We start from the raw sequence: 22881 nt of genomic DNA, 5'->3' as shown, positions 1-22881 counted from the left end.
TCAGTTACAGTCTGCAGAAGTCTCTGTATAAATCAGTTACAGTCTGCAGAAGTCTCTGTATAAATCAGTTACAGTCTGCAGAAGTCTCTGTATAAATCAGTTACAGTCTGCAGAAGTCTCTGTATAAATCAGTTACAGTCTGCAGAAGTCTCTGTATAAATCAGTTACAGTCTGCAGAAGTCTCTGTATAAATCAGTTACAGTCTGCAGAAGTCTCTGTATAAATCAGTTACAGTCTGCAGAAGTCTCTGTATAAATCAGTTACAGTCTGCAGAAGTCTCTGTATAAATCAGTTACAGTCTGCAGAAGTCTCTGTATAAATCAGTTACAGTCTGCAGAAGTCTCTGTATAAATCAGTTACAGTCTGCAGAAGTCTCTGTATAAATCAGTTATAGTCTGCAGAAGTCTCTGTATAAATCAGTTACAGTCTGCAGAAGTCTCTGTATAAATCAGTTACAGTCTGCAGAAGTCTCTGTATAAATCAGTTACAGTCTGCAGAAGTCTCTGTATAAATCAGTTACAGTCTGCAGAAGTCTCTGTATAAATCAGTTACAGTCTGCAGATGTCTCTGTATAAATCAGTTAAAGTCTGCAGATGTCTCTGTATAAATCAGTTACAGTCTGCAGAAGTCTCTGTATAAATCAGTTACAGTCTGCAGAAGTCTCTGTATAAATCAGTTACAGTCTGCAGAAGTCTCTGTATAAATCAGTTACAGTCTGCAGAAGTCTCTGTATAAATCAGTTAAAGTCTGCAGATGTCTCTGTATAAATCAGTTACAGTCTGCAGAAGTCTCTGTATAAATCAGTTACAGTCTGCAGAAGTCTCTGTATAAATCAGTTACAGTCTGCAGAAGTCTCTGTATAAATCAGTTACAGTCTGCAGAAGTCTCTGTATAAATCAGTTACAGTCTGCAGAAGTCTCTGTATAAATCAGTTACAGTCTGCAGAAGTCTCTGTATAAATCATTCTGTGTTTGTAAGTTCTCATAATCTAAGTCCTCATTAAAGGAGACATTCTCAGTATTTGTTATTGAATTAATATAGGCATTCCTCACACTAGCATTAGTTATGCTGCTGCTTTTGACTCTAACTCGTGAGGATCTACTTGCGATATTGACCTCGTACTGCACTGCACCCCACACGTGTTCTCCGCCCTCTGATTGCTCCGCCTCTGTATTCTTCCTGCCAGGTGAAATCTATGTATGAATCGTCAGTTAGAAAATTCACATTCCGACTCACTACGGGCATCACTCGCTGTTGGGCGTCACCTGTTCTATTGTTGCTGCACCGCCTCCCCCACGTGATGTTGCCATTCTTAAGCCTCTGGGAATATGTTTTACTTTTAAGTGATTGTGTGCAGTTCTACTTTCATTTGTCTCTGACTCTCTTTCTCAAATTGTCTACATGAGATTTCAATCGGAGTAATTTTTAAAAAGTCTCTGTTTCCATATACAGTAAAGTTTATAATCTTAGGACCTGCTGCAGTCTCATGTGTAATAATAATTACCTCTTGTTTCATTTTGTGCACATAATTCCTCTGGCGGTACAACGTTTCAATCAATATAGGAAAACAGCACACAAACACCCAAATTACAAGTTTTGTGGTACGGCTATACTGCTGAAAATTTGGCCTTTGCATGCGGAATGGCAGGTCTCCCGTATTACAAGTCGCGGCGGTACAGCTATACTGCTATTGTTTAAGCCTGTACCGCAACTCTCCATTCCGCACTCAAAAAATGGCTTTTGAATGCGGCATTTTCAGGTCACCCATATTACAAATATCGCAAAAAAGAAGAAAAGCTTGAAAAAGGCTCCCTGTTACAGAAGCATTAGTTATTTTGTTGTGAAGAGCTTATTTCCCAGCAGCAATGCCTGAACCAGCCAAGCCAGCGCCTAAGAAGGGCTCCAAGAAAACCGTAACAAGTATCATTTCATAAAGAGTTAACTTTTTTCAGCTTTTAGAAACTATTTTCTAAATACAAGTTTGCTGGCCTCAGCTCTAAGTTTAGTGATAAACAATCCCATTGTCTAATCACCTCCGGAGTCAGACTGCTTATTGATAGATGGACTGCATTGTTTTCTTATGTGTAACTTGTTATCTGAAGTACTGTAATCCTATTGTGGCCTGTCAAAGGACATTGTCTCTCTATCTAAATGTGTGATGGGGGATTTTATGCTTCCCCCCCTGGGAGTGCCCTGTGTGCATGTAACCTCAATAAAAAGCAGGCTGGGCATCCCAGTCCTGAGTTTTTGGTTGACCCTCAATCGCAGCGTTGACTCGTTTTTGTGGGCAGAAGGGTATCCTAGCTGTACTACAGCTAAGGGGGATTATTCTACATTTGCGAGACTCATATAGAATACTATGGAAAGCAGCTTCTCCCCTCTTTAGCAATAGGGATCCAGGCTACTAAGCGGTCCATCTCTCAGCGAGACTAAGGGTAACCGTAACATTTGGCGGCAGCGGTGGGATTTTCCTGGATTTCCTAGGAGAGGTACAGAACGGATGGAGAGCGCTTACGAAAAATTGAAGCGTACAACCCTAAAGGATTTACTTGAAAGCAGAGGGGGGTACGCCAGCAACCGGCCGAGGAGAGAGCTGATCGCAGAAATGACCGAACTGGATCAGAGCTTCACAATGGCGGAAACACCGACCACGATTAGTGACGAAAAAAACAGGATTGTTCGGGAGAGGCTCTCACTGTACGGGCCGAACCCCTCCATGGAATTGGTACAGCAGTTGATGGCAGAAGCTTACGAGGATATACGAAAGACTCGAGCCCACAAACTCAACCTAGCGAACGCACACCGCAATGCTGAAGCCCCGCAGGTAATCATCCCTGTCGAAAATGCTGGGAGGCCCAAGATACCCTATGCAGCATTTCGACCCTTCCTAGAGAGCGAGACAGGGATTGATGAATATTTGGCGGACTTCGAAAGGCAATGTGCCCTGCACCAGATTCCCAACAGAGAGTGGCCCACGATATTGTCTGGGAAACTATCCGGGCGAGCCCTGGAAGCCTTTCGTACTCTGGGTGCCGAGGAAGTGACACAGTATGAGCTAGTTAAGGAGACACTGTTGCGACGATACTCAGTAACTGCGGACACGTATCGCCGACAGTTTCGGGGCACGAAAAAGAAGCCTAACGATACCCATATGGAATGGGCGCACCGAATGCGGAGAGCGGCAAATCACTGGATGAGCAGAAGTAAAGCGGTGACTGGTGAGGAAATTTTACAATTGTTTCTCTTAGAACATTTTTATAATGGCATGGAACAGCAAGGGAAGGAATGGCTGCGAGACAGGCGGCCTTCTACCTTAGAAGAAGCAGCCAAATTGGCCGATGAACATTATGACTCCCGTCTTCACGAACCCCTGAACTACCGAGCTCCAGCACGGGTCGAACCCAGAGAGGTTTACCGTGCACCCCCTCGTGCTGCATTCCGAGCCCCAGTGCCCGCAGGGCCCGCCCGACACTCAGGACCACCCAATAACAGCTCTGAGCGTCCCAGACCGACTTGCCACCGATGCAAGCAACCAGGGCATTTCATGGCTAGCTGCCCCCTTAATATGCACCAGACACCCAGGAATTACAATTACCCCTCTGGGTCATATCGTCTGGCCCGGGCCCTCTGTGTTAACCAAGAGGCCCCTATGGAGCAATATTTGGGGCCGCTTCACGAGGCGGACCCTGTATATGCTGCCTCAGATAACCGCCAGCACCATCGGCAGAAGGTATGGCTCGAGGAGCGATCTACCGAGGGATTGAGAGACACAGGGGCTACTATCACGCTGGTACAGAGTCATTTGGTGCCGGAGCACAAGCGATCCGGACAGACTGTGGCCGTTAGAGTGGCGGGGGGGGATGTGTACAAAATTCCAACAGCTAAAGTGCATCTTGATTGGGGAGCGGGAAAGGGGGCTGTGAACGTGGGCATAATGGATAATTTACCTGCTGAAGTACTACTGGGCAACGATTTGGGCCCCATGACTTCTGCCTATGCTCCAGTATGCAACAACGAGGCGGACCCAGTGACTACACGGGCCCAAGCCCGGACGGAGCGAGAGCTCTCACCAGTGCGGGAGACACAGGTAAGACCTACCCCAACCTTGCCTGACATGTTAGGCCCCATACCCTGGGACACCCCAGATGCTTTCGAGACAGAGTCTAAGACTGACCCAACCTTAGAAACGTACCGGGAACGAGCAGAGACCGGAGGGGGTGGGGCAGATAACGAAACATTCTTATGGGAAAAAGGGAAACTATAACGCTGGACAGAGAAAAGGGGACAGCGTAGGCGACAGCTGGTAGTGCCCCACAAATACCGTCAAGAAATCCTCAAGATAGGCCACGACATCCCCTTAGCAGGCCACCTAGCCGTAACCCGTACCCTACACCACATTACTCACACATTCTTTTGGCCAGGGGTACATGCTGACGTTAGAACTTACTGTAACACCTGCGATGTGTGTCAACGAGTAGGAAGGTGAGGCGATCACCCTAAAGCCCATCTAGTAAATATGCCCATTGTAGAGGAACCCTTCAGCCGGGTTGCTATTGACCTAGTGGGACCACTGGCTACCCCTAGTCCCTCCGGTAAGCGCTACATTCTTACCGTAGTGGACTACGCTACCAGGTACCCAGAGGCTGTCACCCTATCCAACATACAAGCGGATACGGTAGCGAATGCACTAGTACAGGTGTTCTCCCGGGTAGGATTTCCAAAAGAAATCCTATCCGACCGAGGCACCCAATTTACGGCTGAATTGACCCAACAACTCTGGCAGGTTTGCAAAATTAAGTCCCTCCTGAGCTCCCCATACCACCCCCAGACGAACGGGCTGTGTGAGAGGTTCAATGGGACCCTCAAGCAAATGCTCAAGACGTTCACTCAGGAATACCGAGACTGGGAACGCTTCCTGCCGCACCTCCTATTTGCTTATCGGGAGGTGCCCCAGGAAACGACAGGGTTCTCTCCCTTCGAGTTGCTCTACGGAAGAAAGGTACGGGGACCCCTAAACCTTATCCGGGAGCACTGGGAGGGAGAGATGGAGACTGACGGTGTCCCCATTGTGCCATACGTGCTGGCCCAGAGAAGACAGAAAGTATGGTACGATCGGGGGGCCCGAAAGAGAATCTTCACCATAGGACAAAAGGTGTTAGTACTTAAGCCGGTGAAGACAGACAAATTGCAGGCGTCCTGGCAGGGTCCCTACCAGATCGTAGAGAAAAGGGGAGACACCACTTATGTGATAGCTAGCTGCCACGACAACAATCTTAGAAAGACATTCCATGTAAACATGCTCAAGGAATATTTTGAGCGACCAGAGAACGTGACGGCCGTATGTTGTTCCCCTCAGGAAGACCCCGACAGTCTACCCATTCCAGACCTATTAGAAAAGAGTCTCCCCACAGGTATAGTGGCTCAGGTTCAGATAGGAGACCGACTTAGCCCCACTGAAAGGGAGCAGCTCAACCAACTCCTACAGTCCAAACAGCTCACCTTCTCCCCGAAGCCAGGGTACACTACTTTAACCACCCACCAGATAGATACTCCGGGACAAGCTCCCTTGCGCCAGGCTCCGTACCGAATCCCCGAAGCAGTTAGGACAGGAATGAAGAAGGAGATCGATGAGATGCTCCAACTCAGGGTAATTGAGCCCTCCGATAGTCCCTGGGCCTCTCCAGTTGTCTTGGTGCCCAAGAAAGATGGGACCACCCGGTTCTGCATAGACTATCGGAGGCTCAATGAAAAAACCGTGACGGACGCTTACCCTATGCCCAGGGTAGACGAGCTACTCGATCGTATAGCCAGGGGAAATTACCTGACCACTATTGACCTCTGCAAAGGTTACTGGCAGATTCCCCTGGCCCCGGAGGCTATCCCCAAGTCGGCATTCATCACCCCATTCGGCTTATATCAGTTTAGGGTAATGCCGTTTGGGATGAAGAATGCCCCAGCTACATTCCATCGCTTGGTGGATAGGCTCCTGGATGGCTTCCAGAGTTTTGCTTGCGCCTACCTGGACGACATAGAGATCCACAGTGAGTCCTGGGAGGACCACTTAGCTCACGTAGGAATGGTTCTGGATCAGATCCGGGCTGCTGGCCTGACTCTGAAGCCAGAAAAATGCCACTTTGGGATGGCCGAGGTACAGTACCTGGGTCACCGGGTGGGGTGTGGAAAGCAGCGACCAGAGCCAGCCAAGATAGAAGCTGTCGCCAATTGGCCCACCCCCATCACTAAGACTCAGGTCCTAGCCTTCCTTAGCACGGCCGGGTACTATAGACGGTTCGTACCAGACTACAGCACACTTGCCAAACCCCTGACTGACTTGACCAAGAAGAACTTACCTCGACAGGTCCTGTGGTCTCCCCACTGTGAAACGGCTTTCCAGGCTCTCAAAAATGCTCTAATTAACACTCCTGTCTTGGCGGCCCCAGCCCTTAACAAACGTTTTATCGTCCATACAGATGCTTCCATGTTCAGGCTGGGAGCCGTCCTCAGCCAAGTAGGCGAAGATGGAGGGGAGCATCCAGTTGCCTACATCAGCCGGAAGCTCCTGCCCCGCGAAGTCAGCTATGCAGCAGTCGAAAAGGAGTGTTTGGCTTTGGTGTGGGCATTAAAGAAATTGACTCCCTATTTATATGGGCAGGAGTTCACTCTGGTCACCGACAATAACCCGTTGGTGTGGCTGAACCGGGTCTCTGGAGATAACGGCAGGCTATTACGTTGGAGTTTATCGTTGCAACCCTTCAATTTCACCATTACTTACAGACCTGGGAAACAGAATGGCAATGCCGACGGGTTGTCCAGACAAACCGACCTCAGCCCCGCATTAACCAGCGGTCTGGACAGCCTTAGTCTGCCCCGAAAAGGGGTCAGACCGTGTCTGCCAGAGTGTTCCACAGAAAGGGAGCACTGTTACAGAAGCATTAGTTATTTTGTTGTGAAGAGCTTATTTCCCTGCAGCAATACCTGAACCAGCCAAGCCAGCGCCTAAGAAGGGCTCCAAGAAAACCGTAACAAGTATGATTTCATAAAGAGTTTTTTCAGCTTTTAGAAACTATTTTCTAAATACAAGTTTGCTGGCCTCAGCACTAATTAAGTTTAGGGATAAACATTCCCATTGTCTAATCACCTCCGGAGTCAGACTGCTAATTGATAGATGGACTGCATTGTTTTCTTATGTGTAACTTGTTATCTGAAGTACTGTAATCCTATTGTGGCCTGTCAAAGGACATTGTCTCTCTATCTAAATGTGTGATGGGGGATTTTATGCTTCCCCCCCTGGGAGTGCCCTGTGTGCATGTAACCTCAATAAAAAGCAGGCTGGGCATCCCAGTCCTGAGTTTTTGGTTGACCCTCAATCGCAGCGTTGACTCGTTTATGTGGGCAGAAGGGTATACTAGCTGTACTACAGCTAAGGGGGATTATTCTACATTTGCGAGACTCATATAGAATACTATGGAAAGCAGCTTCTCCCCTCTTCAGAAATAGGGATCCAGGCTACTAAGCGGTCCATCTCTCAGCGAGACTAAGGGTAACCGTAACACTCCCCGTTTGTGAAGTGAGGATAGAAATTTCCTAGCTGACAGCTATTCCACTGATCCGGTCCACCTGAGCCTGTGCCTTCCTTTGGTTAACTGACTGACAGCAGCTGCCTGTATCACCGAATAGAGGCTTTCTCTCTTCAGCCATATTACAAGTTGTTCGGTCAGGCTATTACACGAGCATTATAGCTTATACCGCAATGATCCGTTCCGCAATCTGAGACCAGTAGTTATGGATTTTGTGAAACAAAAATGTTTCACAAAACTCATAACAAAAATGTTACAAAGTACACTAACACCCATAAACTACACTATTAACCCCTAATCCGCCGCATTGCAATTACTATAATAATGTAGAAAAAAAGGGGGGTAAATAAAAAAGCGCCAGAGTTAATAGCCCCTAAGCCTCTAATTCCTACTATCTTCTTCCTAGATAGTAAATAATTTGAAGGAGATGGGGAGGTGGAAATGAGGCGCTAAGATAGCACTAGGGGTTAAAAGTACTATGGATAAAGTGATATCTTACTATTATATTAGTGTGTATTTAGAGCGTTTAAGGCTTGTAGATGTTGAAATCACATCAGATTAGATAATTAGCGACAGGTGTAAAACATATAAATTTATGAATTTATGAATCAGTTTTGCAACACTTAGGTATTTTATAATTTGTATTGTATATTTTACATGCCCATTTTATAGCGCTAAGATTTGTGCTTTTGGATCTTTTCCAGATAAGCCCCGCCAAAAAGTTAAGCCCCGCCGCAACAAATATGAAAAAAAAAAAGATATGAAACTTGTACATTTATTGTTTATTGAACAGGAACAGTGTGAAATGAAACTTGTACTTGTGAAATTAAATTAAACTTGTACTAAACTGTAACTTATATTGTTATTTTGTATTGTAGTTTATGTAGTTTTATTTTTTATTGAAGACGCTGCATTGAAACTTTGTACTTTTATTTTGCATTGAAACTTGTTTTTTATTTAAGAGGGTGAAATTGGGACAGGTCTTTATTTTTTATTTAAGAGGGTGAAATTGGGACAGGTCATTGATAATTCGCATGAAAAGGTCCGTATTTCGGTACCTTTGCCTCCAAACGAACTCACACAAGTAGCTGTCCACTAAAGATCTGTGTGTGCCGCATTGGCGCTTATTCTGCATCTTGTAGACGTGCCAGAAAGATTCAATGGTTTGTGTGTGAGCTCCAGTCGTTGGATCCACAAAGTTTTCACTATGATTAACCGTTTGATGAGTATAATTCATTGAAAGAATCGTTTCAATTCCTTTGTATGATGGCCACATATCGGAAATGATGATTGAGCCGGAAGCTATGCAGGCCTGTATTGTGTGCATCAGAGTGTCCGCAGTTCGATCTGGAACTGCATACATGAACACTTCTTTACTCTCCCTGCAGATCCCTCCGAAAATCCACTGCTGGGGAAGGACTCGCCCTGCGTTGTTTTTACGGCGAGATATTAGCGTTTCATCGATCTCGACGTGTAGACCTGGCCCACCAACAATAGTTGGATTCTGCAAAAGATGCCAGGCACAAATTTCGCGAAGAAAGTTCTTCCAGTCAACAGCGGTCGTGTGGCCAATAGATAATTCCTCAGAGCAGAATTTCATACTTGTCAGATTTTTAGACCAGCAATAAATAAATAGAATTACTGTCCTGAACTCCATCCTAGACCGATCCAGCCAAGTTCCCTTTCTAAGAGCGATTTCTTGACGACACTGTCGTGCATTACTCCTCCACCTGTCAGAAACAGTGGAAAGTGTCATTTGGTGCCCATTGTTGCATAAACGTTGCTGATGGATCACTCTGTGTGTTTGCAAAAAAAGTATTACCGTCTCCTTGTCATGAACGACAGTCGAAAGCGTAAGAAAGTTCATTGTTTTTATTGCAAATTGTAATACGTCACTGTTGCGTGCGTGCATTACATTGGAGCTGACAAAAGTGGCGGGCTTAACTTTTGGCGCGTGCACTGTTTGCATTAGTGGCGGGGCTTATCTGGAAAAGATCCGTGCTTTTCTATTAACAGGGTTACATTTGTAATAAATTGTTGTTTGTTTATGTTTTACACCTTGTCACTAGTTCTTTAGTGATTTCAACATTTACAAGACCTTTATAGTTTTACACCTGTCGCTAATTATCTAATCTGATGTGATTTCAACATCTACAAGCCTTTAACTCTCTAAATACACACTAATATAATAGTCAGATATCACTTTATCCATAATACTTTTAACCCCTAGTGCTATCTCTAGTGCCTCATTTCCACCTCTCCATCTCCTTCAAATACTATAATAAACCTATTAACCCCTAATCCGCCGCCCACCCACATTGCCAACACTAAATAAACCTATTAACCCTTAAACCGCCGTCCCCCCACATCGCAACACACTTAATTAAACCATTAACCCCTAAACCTAATACCTGCTAACTTTAAATTAAAGTTACAATATAACTACCTTAAAATAAATAAAAACTTACCTGTGAAATAAGAAAAAAACATACATTGCAAACAAAAAACTCTAAAATTACAAAAAATAAAAAAATCTAAGATTACAAAAAATAATAAGCAAAATTATCCAAAATAATTAAAATTAAACCTCTATAAAAACAAAAAAAGCCACCCCAAAATAAAAACACCCACTAATCTAACAATAAACTACCAATATCCATTAAAAGGGCTTTTCGTAGGTTATTGCCCTAAGTTAAACAGCTCTTTTACATAAAAAAATACAAAGTACCCCCTAACAGTAACCAACCCCCAAAATAAAAAAACATAACTCTAAAAAAACCTAATCTACTCATTTCCCCTAATGGGGCATTTGTATGGGCATTGCCCTTAAAAGGGCAATCAACTCTTCAGTGTCCATTAAAAAATAAAAAAAACCCTAATCTAAAAAAAAAACTTAACACTAACCCCAAAATAGGTACTCACCATTCCTGAAGTCCGTCGGTGAAGGTCTTCTTCGAGGCAGCTCCATCTTCATCCAGCACAGGGACATTTTTCTTCATCCGGAGCGAAGGCGGCCTTGGAGCATGAACGGCGGTCGCAGAGCCATCCAGAGTGGAGGATCCTCTTCATGCGATTGCTGCCGCACACAGAAGATTGAATACAAGGTACCTATTTTATATTTGTGGTACCTTACTTTCCTATTGGCTGAAAATTTCAAATCAGCCAATAGGATTTCAGTAGCTCTTATCCTATTGGCTGATTTGAAAATTTCAGCCAATAGGAAGGCAAGTTACCCCAAATATAAAACGGGTACCTTGTATTCAATCTTCAGTGTGCGGCGGCGATCGCATGAAGAGGAGCCTCCACTCTATATGGCTCAGTGGCCGCCGTTCCTGCGCTCTGCACCGCCTTCACTCTGCACCACCTTCGCTCAGGATGAAGAAAGAAGATGTCCCTGCTCTGGATTAAGATGGAGCCGCCTGGAAGAAGTCCTTCACTGTCGGACTTCAGAAATGGTGAGTACCTATTTTGGGGTTAGTGTTATTTTTTTGAGTGTTTTTTTTTAGATTAGGAATTTTATTTTTTAATGGGCACTAAAGAGATTATTACCCTTTTAAGGGCAATGCCCATACAATTTCCCCTTTAGGGGCAATGGGTAGCTTAGGTTTTTTAGAGTTAGTTTTTTATTTTGGGGGGTTGGCTGGGTGTGGGGTTTACTGTTAGGGGGTACTTTGTAATTTTTTAATGTAAAAGATCTGTTTAACTTGGGACAATGCCCTACGGAAGGCCTTTTTAAGGGCTATTGATAGTTTATTGTTAGTTTAGGGGGTGTTTTTGTTTTGGGGTGGCTTTTTGTTTTTATAGGGGTATTAGATTAGGTTTAATTTGTATTATTATGGATACATGTTCTAAGCACTAAATCATCAATTTTGTTAATTTAAAATTAATGTTTACCTAACATGCAGGTCCACCTTTGTGGTATATCTTATCAAATGTCTTTGCGGCCTAATTTACATCGGCGAGACCACTAAACAATCTAATAACATCTAATATCTGATTTAAGAATAGGGAGGCAGCCATCTCATAATACTTCTTGCAAGCTGGACACAACATAAGAACTCCAGTTCTTTGTTCCCCAAGACACGGGGGAATGCAGCATTATCCCTTCCTCCATCCACATGTCGGGACAGCACCAGAATAATGGGTAGTAGTCATCATTGCTAAGACTGGGGTCACACCAGCAGCTTTATCTCCCCATACATCTCCATGTAACAAGTATTTTTTTTTTAACAGTACACATTTTGGTGATAAACTTTCTACCAATAGATGACACTGTGTTACAAAATGTCCAGTGACTTTCTACCATTAGATGGCTCGGTATTACACAATGTCCAGGAACGTTCTACTAACAGATGGTGCTATATTAACATCACACATAATAATCTCATATAGGTGTAAAGGATTTTTTTATCTGAGCTTGTCAATCAAATCACCAGTTGAATAGTTCTGTGTGATACACAATAAAAAAAGATCCTCATCCAGACCCTGTATTTTACTCTTAAGCTACATAAGTAATGCATAAAAAATATTTTACTTTTAAATTTACTTTGCAAAGATCATTATCTTTCCATATCCTCCTATTGCCATCATAAACTTCTCTAAGCCTCAGTTAATTGCAAATGATAATGATAGATATGAATAGCCAAGGCTTTAGTATCAAGGACAGTTAAGCTAAGGTAATTCAGTTATCATAAAATGCTCCACATTTTGATAAAAACAGATCAGATTGAACTACATGTATATTCTGAAGTTAAAATTCACATAAATCTCTTACCCAATGATATTTGCACATCAGCCACTACTCTTTCTGGTCGTGGAAAGCTGGGTATTGCTGCCAATTCTGCCACTTTAGCCATTGCTTGTTCCCATAACTGAAGCAGCTCCTCAGGGTTGTCCACAGGTGAAGCCACGTGTGACGGCACAGTCAGTATGAGGCTGTCTGCTGCCATCTCAGCCCAGGGTGCGGGGTAATGACGTATTGTGTCACACCAGTCAGAGAGGCTTGTTTGCCCTGAGAAAAGTATATAGTTACCATATATGAGTCGCCATTGTCATAAGTCAATTCAACAAGACAAGTAGGAACATGTGTGTATCAGTAGTAATATCTGGCAATAATAGTGACATCATCTGCACGTCCCGTCCTCATGCTGATTATTAATATTTGTAGACAACGCCATTAGCAGAATGATACCGAATAACAAAGTAGCAGAGATATTAGTGTTACTTCTTGTGTACTCACACTAGTCTCACAATAATAGTTACTGGATGACTTTTCTTATCTCCCTAGGATAAATGCTGCTGATTACAGAGAAAGTATAATCACGGAAAAGTGAAGGAACTAAACAGGATTCCCATTCAGCATTCAAGTTTCTGTCAATGATTAACCAGGGCCTCATACACAAGTGGTTCCAAACCATATGTATTAACATGCCATCAATTCCTCATATATCTCTAATCATCAAGTGCATCTACCCCACACAATACAGAATGACAAAACATTCCAATCGTAAGCCTTTACCTGACCACTGATCATTGCCTACTTACAACTGACCACTGATCATTGCCTACTTATAACTGGCCACTGACCATTCTCTACTTATAACTGGCCACTGACCATTCTCTACTTACAACTGGCCACTGATCATTGCCTACTTACAACTGACCACTGATCATTGCCTACTTACAACTGACCACTGACCATTGTCTACTTATAACTGGCCACTGAACATTGCCTACTTACAACTGGCCACTGATCATTGCCTACTTACAACTGACCACTGATCATTGTCTACTTACAACTGACCACTGATCATTGCCTACTTACAACTGACTACTGATCATTGTCTACTTACAACTGACCACTGATCATTGCCTACTTACAACTGACCACTGATCATTGCCTACTTATAACTGGCCACTGACCATTCTCTACTTATAACTGGCCACTGATCATTGCCTACTTACAACTGGCCACTGATCATTGCCTACTTACAACTGACCACTGATCATTGCCTACTTACAACTGACCACTGATCATTGCCTACGTACAACTGACCACTGATCATTGCCTACTAACAACTGACCACTGATCATTGCCTACTTACAACTGACCACTGATAATTGCCTACTTACAACTGACCATTGATCTTTGCCTACTTATAACTGGCCACTGACCATTCTCTACTTATAACTGGCCACTGACCATTCTCTACTTATAACTGGCCACTGATCATTCTCTACTTACAACTGGCCACTGATCATTGCCTACTTACAACTGACCACTGATCATTGCCTACTTATAACTGGCCACTGACCATTCTCTACTTATAACTGGCCACTGATCATTGCCTACTTACAACTGGCCACTGATCATTGCCTACTTACAACTGACCACTGATCATTGCCTACTTACAACTGACCACTGATCATTGCCTACTTACAACTGACCACTGATAATTGCCTACTTACAACTGACCATTGATCTTTGCCTACTTATAACTGGCCACTGACCATTCTCTACTTATAACTGGCCACTGACCATTCTCTACTTATAACTGGCCACTGACCATTCTCTACTTATAACTGGCCACTGACCATTCTCTACTTACAACTGGCCACTGATCATTGCCTACTTACAACTGACCACTGATCATTGCCTACTTATAACTGGCCACTGACCATTCTCTACTTATAACTGGCCACTGATCATTGCCTACTTACAACTGGCCACTGATCATTGCCTACTTACAACTGACCACTGATCATTGCCTACTAACAACTGACCACTGATCATTGCCTACTTACAACTGACCACTGATAATTGCCTACTTACAACTGACCATTGATCTTTGCCTACTTATAACTGGCCACTGACCATTCTCTACTTATAACTGGCCACTGACCATTCTCTACTTATAACTGGCCACTGACCATTCTCTACTTATAACTGGCCACTGATAATTGCCTACTTACAACTGGCCACTGATCATTGCCTACTTACAACTGACCACTGATCATTGCCTACTTACAACTGACCACTGATCATTGCCTACTTACAACTGACCACTGATCATTGCCTACTTACAACTGACCACTGATCATTGCCTACTTACAACTGACCACTGATTATTGCCTACTTACAACTGACCATTGATCTTTGCCTACTTACAACTGACCACTATCCTTTCTAATATAATCGCATTCTGTTCACTGATCTGTACTGCTAGCCTATCTATATGATAATAAACTCCTCTGTATACAGAATTCTTTGTAACTTAGACTGCAAATATGATGAGCAGGTTACAAACGCTTCTGTCAAACCAATGGCTGTATAAGAGCAGAGGATTCTGCACAAGTGACTGTTGTTTCTGGCAGTGGGAACCTTGTCCGTCAGATGTTAGTGTTTATGGACAGTTGTGTTATGTTTAGGGCCGGACAGGAAGGAGAAATAAGTCTGGGCATTTTAAGGATGAGAAGTCCACTCTTCCCCCGTTGTTATTTAACTACACCAAAATCTGTCAAACAAAGTGTATTAGTTAATTTATAAAAAAACATTTTAAGTGTGTGACACTTTTGTCAATGCATATTGTTAATTGCTTGTCATTAACCCTTTCACTGCTAAGACTTTCTTTCACCCCAGTGCTTAGCCAATTTTGAGCTTTGTTTGATACTTACATTTAAACCTATGGTAGTCAAATTTCAGTAAATGAACCAAACAAATGATATATAGCTATTTTCAGCAGGCTCAGCAGATTCACAATATGATATTATTATATTTATAATTCATGGCATATGAGACAGAAAAACCTCCCCCCATCCAGCTCCCTAGCAGCTACCGGTGAATCCTGCCTTAGGCCCCTTGTCCGTTTGTGGTGACATCGGCCGGCACTCCCATGAGGCCTGGGTGTTTCCCACTATGCCACCAATGATCCCCGGCCTGTAGTGAAGGGTATCGCCGAAGGGCTCATCATGCGCCTACAGGTAGGGGTTAAATGGTAAAACAATGAAACGTAATAAAAGAAGGGACACGTAAATAAAAAAATGACCTCTTATCAGCTTATGTAGACACAGGTACTCAATATAACAGGCATCTGAGCTTGGAGGTTCCTTCCTGACTTTATTTCTCAGACACAACAAGGCAGTGAGAGGCAGAGCTGGGCTCTCCCTACATTATGCACAAATAATATTACTAGAAATTGGGCCAGGCCTAAGGCAACAGGTCCCACCCACCCAGCAAAATATATTTCCTATTCTCAGCCTGGACCTGATTATATTGTATTGGAATTGAAGTGTTATAGGCAGACATTTTATGCCATATATTATATATTTATATGTTTATACTTAGAGCCAAGAAATGTTGGAACATGACATAAGTATCAGCCTATATGGCTCACATTAGTAAGTTACAGCTCTCATTCAGCACTGGTTACCTTTCCTGAAGAATGGAGCCCGCTGGACCCCTTGCATCGTCACACTGAACTGGCCGAGACTGGCACGTTTAGGTAGAATTATGTAGACAAGACCTCCATATAGACTGGCCACTCTTATTGTCTCGTCAGTGACAGGAACTAACAATGTGACCACAGGGGCCCGGCTATAAGAGTTACATTTTAGAAGGTTGTCACTATGGCATCCAATCAGAATCTAGAGAAAAATTAAAAGTAAAATGTTATTACAGGAAATGAACATCACATGGTCTACTATAATATGTAGACAATGGTGAAATAACAAAGCACAGGGACAAATAAATGTAATAAAACCAATTCATTATTTCCTATTAACCTGCACTCTATCAGCAATTCCCATCCATCTGAATCCTGGTTACACATGTTATTGAATAAACTAAACACAACGTGATGTATAAGAGGAGATTTAAGTGACTCTTACCTTCAGGCTTTGGTTAGTCACTCTACCGGGAAAACTAAATGTAGCCGATGACTTGGCAGGAAGATAAAATCCGGTGCTTTTCCAAACAAGGTTTTTTGAATCTAGAAAAAAAATACACTTTCAGCTAGATTACTAGTTTGTGCGTTCGTCTTAATGCTGAAAATATGGTATTTTCAGCGTTAAAACAGCAAAGCAGCCATTACAAGTCTTGTCTGTATAGCTGTACTGTTTGCCTTTTAGCCTGTAACGCAACGTCAGTACAGCACTCGTAAAAATGTCATTTTTTCATGGGATTCCCATAGCGCTGGTATTACGAGTTTTACGGTGAGGCTAAAAAGCAAGTGTTACAGCCTAAAATGACAAGATCCGTAACGCCATCTAAATTCAGTAGTTATGAGTTTTACTCTACAAATCTGTAACATAAAACTCGTAACTAAACTGCTACAAAGTGCACTAAACACCCATAAACTACCTATTAACCCCTAAACCGAGGCCCTCCCGCATCGCAAAAACTATAATAAATGTATTAACCCCTAATCTGCCGCTCCTGACCTCGCCGCCACTAAAAAAAAAAAAATATTCTCCTATTCCGCCGCTCCCCAACATTGTCACCACTATTTAAAGTTATTAACCCCTAAACCGCCGCCCTCCCGCATCGCCAACACTATTTAAATATTATTAACCCCTAATCTGCTGTCCGCCCACATCGCCCCCGCTATAATAAACCTATTAATCCCTAAACCAAAAGCCCCCCACAACGAAATATAATAAACTATTAACCCCTAAACCGAAAGCCCCCCTAACTTTGTATTAAAATTACAATTTCCCTATCTAAAATTAAATTTAACTATCAATTACATTAAAATAAAATACACATTTAAAAAATTCTAACTCTACTCTAAAAATGACAAAGTATCTAATTACAAAAAAAAATACTAAGTTACAAAAAATAACAAACACTAAATTACGGAAAATAACAAACAAATTATCCAAAATAAAAAAGAATTATACGTAATCTAATAGCCCTATTAAGATAAAAAAAACACCCAAAATAAAAAAAAACATAGCCTACAATAAACTAATAATGGCCCTTAAAAGGGCCTTTTGTGGGGTATTGCCCAAAAGATATCAGCTCTTTTACCTGTAAAAAAAAAATACAAAGACCTCCCAACAGTAAAACCCACCACCCAACCAACCCCCGAAATAAAAAAACCTAATTCTAAAAAAACCTAAGCTACCCATTGCCCTGAAAAGGGCATTTGTATGGGCATTGCCCTTAAAGGGCACTTAGCTCTTTTAATGCCCAAACCCTAAACTAAAAAAAAAAAACACCTAAAAAAACCTTAAAGTCTAACACTAACCCCCAACGATCCACTTACAGTTTTTGAAGTCCCGCTTGAACAATCTTCATCCCAGAGTTAAAGTTCTCATCCAAGCGGCCTCTTCAATCTTCATCCCAGCATTGAAGTCCTCATCCAAGTGGCGAGAAGTCGTCATTCAGACGACCTCTTCAATCTTCATCCAGGCGGCATCTTCTATTTTGATCCCGGAGACGCAGAGCGGGCCCATCCTGAAGACATCCGGCACGGAGCATCCTCTTCATACGGTCGGCGCCGTACACTGAATCTTCAATGCAAGGGACGGGATTCAAGATGACGTCCCTTGCATTCCTAATGGCTGAAAAATTAGAATCAGCCAATAGGAATTAGGGCTGCTAAAATCCTATTGGCCATTCAAATCAGTCAATTGGATTTAAGCAGTTCTCATTCTATTGGCTAATTCGAATCAGCCAATAGAATGAGAGGTGCTTAAATCCTATTGGCTGATTAGGCTAGGTTTTTTTTATTTTGGGTGGGTTTTATCATTTTGATATGGCTATTAGATTAGGTGTCATTCTTTTTTATTTTGGATAATTTCATTTTTTATTTTTTGTAATTTAGTGTGGTTTTTTTGCAATTTTTGATATTAGTGTATGGTAGTTAGGATTTATTTCCCAGGTAAGTTTGTATTTATTTTAACTAGGTAGTTATTATATAGTTAATAACTATTTACTAACTAGTCTACCTAGTTAAAATAAATACAAACTTACCTGTGAAATAAAAGTAAAACTTAAGCTAGATTCAATATAACTATTAGCTATATTGTAGCTAGCTTAGGTTTTATTTCACAGGTAAGTATTTAGTTTTAAATAGGAATTATTTAGGTAATAACTTTAATTTAGCTTTAGTTTAATTATGTTAAAGTTAGCGGGTGTTAGGGTTGCGTTAGGGTTAGGTTTAGTGTTAGGGTTACGTTAGGTTACTGTTAGGGGTTAATAGTTTAGTTTAGATTTTTGTGATGTGGGGGCTGGAAGTTTAGGGGTTAATAGGTTTATTTAGTGGTAGTGATGTGGGAGGCCAGAGTTTTAGGGGTTAATAACTTTTATTTAGTTGCAGTGATGTCGGGGGGGGTGGTGGAATAGGGGTTAATAACTTTAGTATAGTGGTGGCGATGTCGGGGGGCGGTGGAATAAGGGTTAATAAATTTAGTATAGTGGCGGCGATATTTGGAGTGGCAGATTAGGGGTTAATGGCTTTATTTAGTTGGCGGCGATATCGGGGGCTGCAGATTAGGGGTTAAAAGATCTATTTAGATGGCCGCAATATCGGGAGCGGCAGATTAGGGGTTAATAACATTATGTAGGTGGCGGTGATGTCTGTGGGGGAAGATTAGGGGGTTTACACGTTAGTTTTCTTTCCCCAATCCGCCACCCTTCAGGTCGCGGATGCCATAGAACTCTATGGGAGTCTGAAAACACAGGAAGCTTATGTTCGATGCTGCAAGAGAATGAAGTATATTACATAATAAAAGTAAATTAGAAACTTTATTAAAATTGTATACCCTTTCTAAATCAAACTATATTATTGCTACACATTTGGTGCACTAGTAGATATAGGGATACAAAAGAAAAATACATTACTACTGATGGATTATGCTACAACTTTGTCTCTCATTACAAATTAAGGGGACAATATTATTTTTACATATTTGGTGCAAAGTTTTGCCCCAAACTTGTTGCACTAATAGATATAGAGATAAAAATTAAATAAATACACAACATAATATAGCTAACTTCTGGCTAGATTACGAGTTTTGCGATAAGAGCTGCTTGGTAATAACTTGCAAGTTATTGTCACCGCTCACTTACCTACAGCGCTGGTATTACAGGTTTACAAAAACCTGGCGTTAGCAGGCAAAACGTGTGCGTAGAGCAAAACTGAGCTCCATACCACACTCCAATACCAGTGCTGCAATGAGCTGCGTTAAGCTGGTTTTACGTGCTCGTGCACGATTTCCCCAAAGACATCAATGGGGAGAGCCGGCTGAGAAAAAGTCTAACATCTGCAATAAAGCAGCGTAAAGCTCCGTAATGCAGCCCCATTGATTCCTATGGGGAAAGAAAATTTATGTTTACACCTAACACCCTAACATAAACCCCAAGTCTAAACACCCCTAAACTTACACTTATTAACCCCTAATCTGCCGCCTCCAACATCGCCGACACCTACATTATACTTATTAACCCCTAATCTGCTGCCCCCAACATCGCTGACACCTACATATTGTTATTAACCCCTAATCTCCCGCCCCCAATGTCGCCGCAACCTACCTACACTTATTTACCCCTAATCTGCCGCCCCCAACGTTGCCACCACTATACTAAATTTATTAACCCATAACCCTAAGTCTAACCCTAACCCTAACACCCACTAACTTTAATGTAATTAAAATAAATCTAAATAAAACCTACTATTAATAACTAAATAATTCCTATTTAAAACTAAATACTTACCTGTAAAATAAACCCTAAGCTAGCTACAATAAAACTAATAGTTACATTGTATCTTGCTTAGGTTTTATTTTTATTTCACAGCTAAGTTTGTATTTATTTTAACTAGGTAGAATAGTTACTAAATAGTTATTAACTATTTACTAGTTACCTAGTTAAGATAAATACAAATTTACCTGTAAAATAAAACCTAACCTGTCTTACACTAACACCTAACCTTACACTACAATTAAATCAATTACATAAATGCAATTAACTAAATTACAAAAAAAACAATCACTAAATTACACAAAATAAAAAAAGAAACTAAACTAATTACACCTAATCTAATAGCCCTATCAAAATAAAAAAAAGCCCCCCCCCAAAATGAAAAACCCCTAGCCTAAACTAAACTACCAATAGCCCTTAAAAGGGCCTTTTGCAGGGCATTGCCCTAAAGAAATCAGCTCTTTTACCTGTAAAAAAAAAAAAAACACCCCCCCCCCAACAGTAAAACCCACCACCCACACAACCAACCCCCCAAATAAAATCCTACCTAAAAAAAACCTAAGCTCCCCATTGACCTGAAAAGGGCATTTGGATGGTCATTGCCCTTAAAAGGGAATTTAGCTATTTTTCCACCCATAAACCCTTCAAAAAGTCTAACACTAACCCCCGAAGATCCACTTACAGTTTTTGAAGACCAGATATCCATCCTCAACGAAGCCGGCAGAAGTCCTCAACGAAGCGGCAGAAGTCTCTCTTCATCCAACCGGGCAGAAGTCTTCATCCAACCGGGCAGAAGTCTTCATCCAGACGACATTATCTATCTTCATCCATCCGGCACGGAGCGGCTCCATCTTCAAGATATCCGGCGCGGAGCATCCTCTTCAATCGACATCTTCTTTTGCATGACGTTTCTCTTTAAATGAAGTCATCCAAGATGGCGTCCCTTAGATTCTGATTGGCTAATAGATTTCTATCAGCCAATCCTATTGGCTGTTGCAATCAGCCAATAGGATTGAGCTTTCATCCTATTGGCTGATCCAATCAGCCAATAGGATTGAGCTTGCATTGTTTTAGCTGATTGGAACAGCCAATAGCATGCAAGCTCAATCCTATTTGCTGATTGGATCAGCCAATAGGATTGAAGCTCAATCCTATTGGCTGATTGCATCAGCCTATAGGATTTTTTCACCTTTAATTCCGATTGGCTGATAGAATTCTATCAGCCAATCGGAATTCAAGGGACGCCATCTTGGATGACGTAATTTAAAGGAACCTTCATTGTTCAAGAAGACGTGGATTGAAGAGGATGCTCTGCGCCGGATGTCTTGAAGATGGACCCGCTCCGCGCCGGATGGATGAAGATAGAAGATGCCGTCTGAATGAAGACTTCTGCCCGGTTAGATGAAGACTTCTGCCCAGTTTGATGAAGACTTCTGCTGCTTCGTTGAGGACTTCTGCCGGCTTCGTTGAGGATGGACGTCGGGTCTTCAAAAACTGAAAGTGGATCTTCGGGGGTTAGTGTTAGGCTTTTTTAAGGGTTTATTGGGTGGGTTTTATTTTTAGATTAGGCTTTTGGGCGGAAAAAGAACTAAATGCCCTTTTAAGGGCAATGCCCATCCAAATGCCCTTTTCAGGGCAATGAGGAGCTTAGGTTTTTTTAGATAGGATTTTATTTGGGGGGTTACTTGTGTGGGTGGTGGGTTTTACTGTTGGGGGGTTGTTTGTATTTTTTTTACAGTAAAAGAGCTGATTTCTTTGGGGCAATGCCTCGCAAAAGGCCCTTTTAAGGGCTATTGGTAGTTTAGTTTAGGCTAGGGTCTTTTTTATTTTGGGGGGGCTTTTTTATTTTGATATAGCTATTAAATTAGGTGTAATTAGTTTAAATATCTGATAATTTCTTTTTTATTTTGTGTAATTTAGTGGGGGTTTTTTTTAATTTAGTTAATTGTATTTAATTTATGTAATTTATTTAATTGTAGTGTAAGTTTAGGTGTTAGTGTAAGACAGGTTAGGTTTCATTTTACTGGTAAATTTGTATTTATTTTAATTAGGTAACTATTTAGTAACTATTCTACCTAGTTAAAATAAATACAAACTGGGGGGGAGGAGCCAACTCTGAGGCTGAACGGTCGCACATCGCAGCAGCTCCAGCTATTTATCTTATAAAAGTCAAACTTTGCGACTGTTCAGACCCTTTATAACATATCATTTTTGCGAACTTGGTAGTCCAGCTGCTCTACAGAATTGACACTTTAAGTGGAAGGACGCTCTATAAATGCCACTCTGATATCTAACCTCCTATCGATCACTACTTTTGGGAGCAGCCATGTTTTTTTTTCTTCCCATGCGGGGACCAAAGCGAAGAGTGAATCCATCTATTTAGTGCCTTGCCGACAACAGGGTCAAGCGTCGCAATCAGAACTCAGCATGGACATATCATTATATATTCTTGCCGAGATTACCCACCTCCTGGATGGCTATTGAACGGTCTTTGAAAATTCATTCACTTGTGCATCCCAAACGGCTGAAGCAGTTAATGACAGAGATAGACCGAGCGTGGAAGCCAAGAAACCTGAGACATGGCACCTTGCTATCCAGCTT

At 42.0% G+C, this 22881-nt stretch overlaps 1 protein-coding gene across 1 annotated transcript in view; it reads right to left on the bottom strand.

The window, feature by feature from the left end:
* LOC128658296 (TRPM8 channel-associated factor homolog) overlaps positions 1 to 22881 on the bottom strand; it is a 261422-nt gene that overhangs the window by 88793 nt on the left and 149748 nt on the right. Inside the window, exons 5-7 of the mRNA XM_053712830.1 lie at positions 16464 to 16564; positions 16007 to 16220; positions 12352 to 12588 (exon numbers count right to left, since the gene is read on the bottom strand). Coding sequence (XP_053568805.1) covers positions 12352 to 12588; positions 16007 to 16220; positions 16464 to 16564 — 552 coding nt within the window. The remainder of the gene's footprint in view (positions 1 to 12351; positions 12589 to 16006; positions 16221 to 16463; positions 16565 to 22881) is intronic.

The sequence above is a fragment of the Bombina bombina genome, chromosome 4 (assembly GCF_027579735.1).
Source record: "Bombina bombina isolate aBomBom1 chromosome 4, aBomBom1.pri, whole genome shotgun sequence".
Classification (NCBI taxonomy): domain Eukaryota; kingdom Metazoa; phylum Chordata; class Amphibia; order Anura; family Bombinatoridae; genus Bombina; species Bombina bombina.
This window is presented reverse-complemented; position numbering and strand designations above follow the sequence as displayed.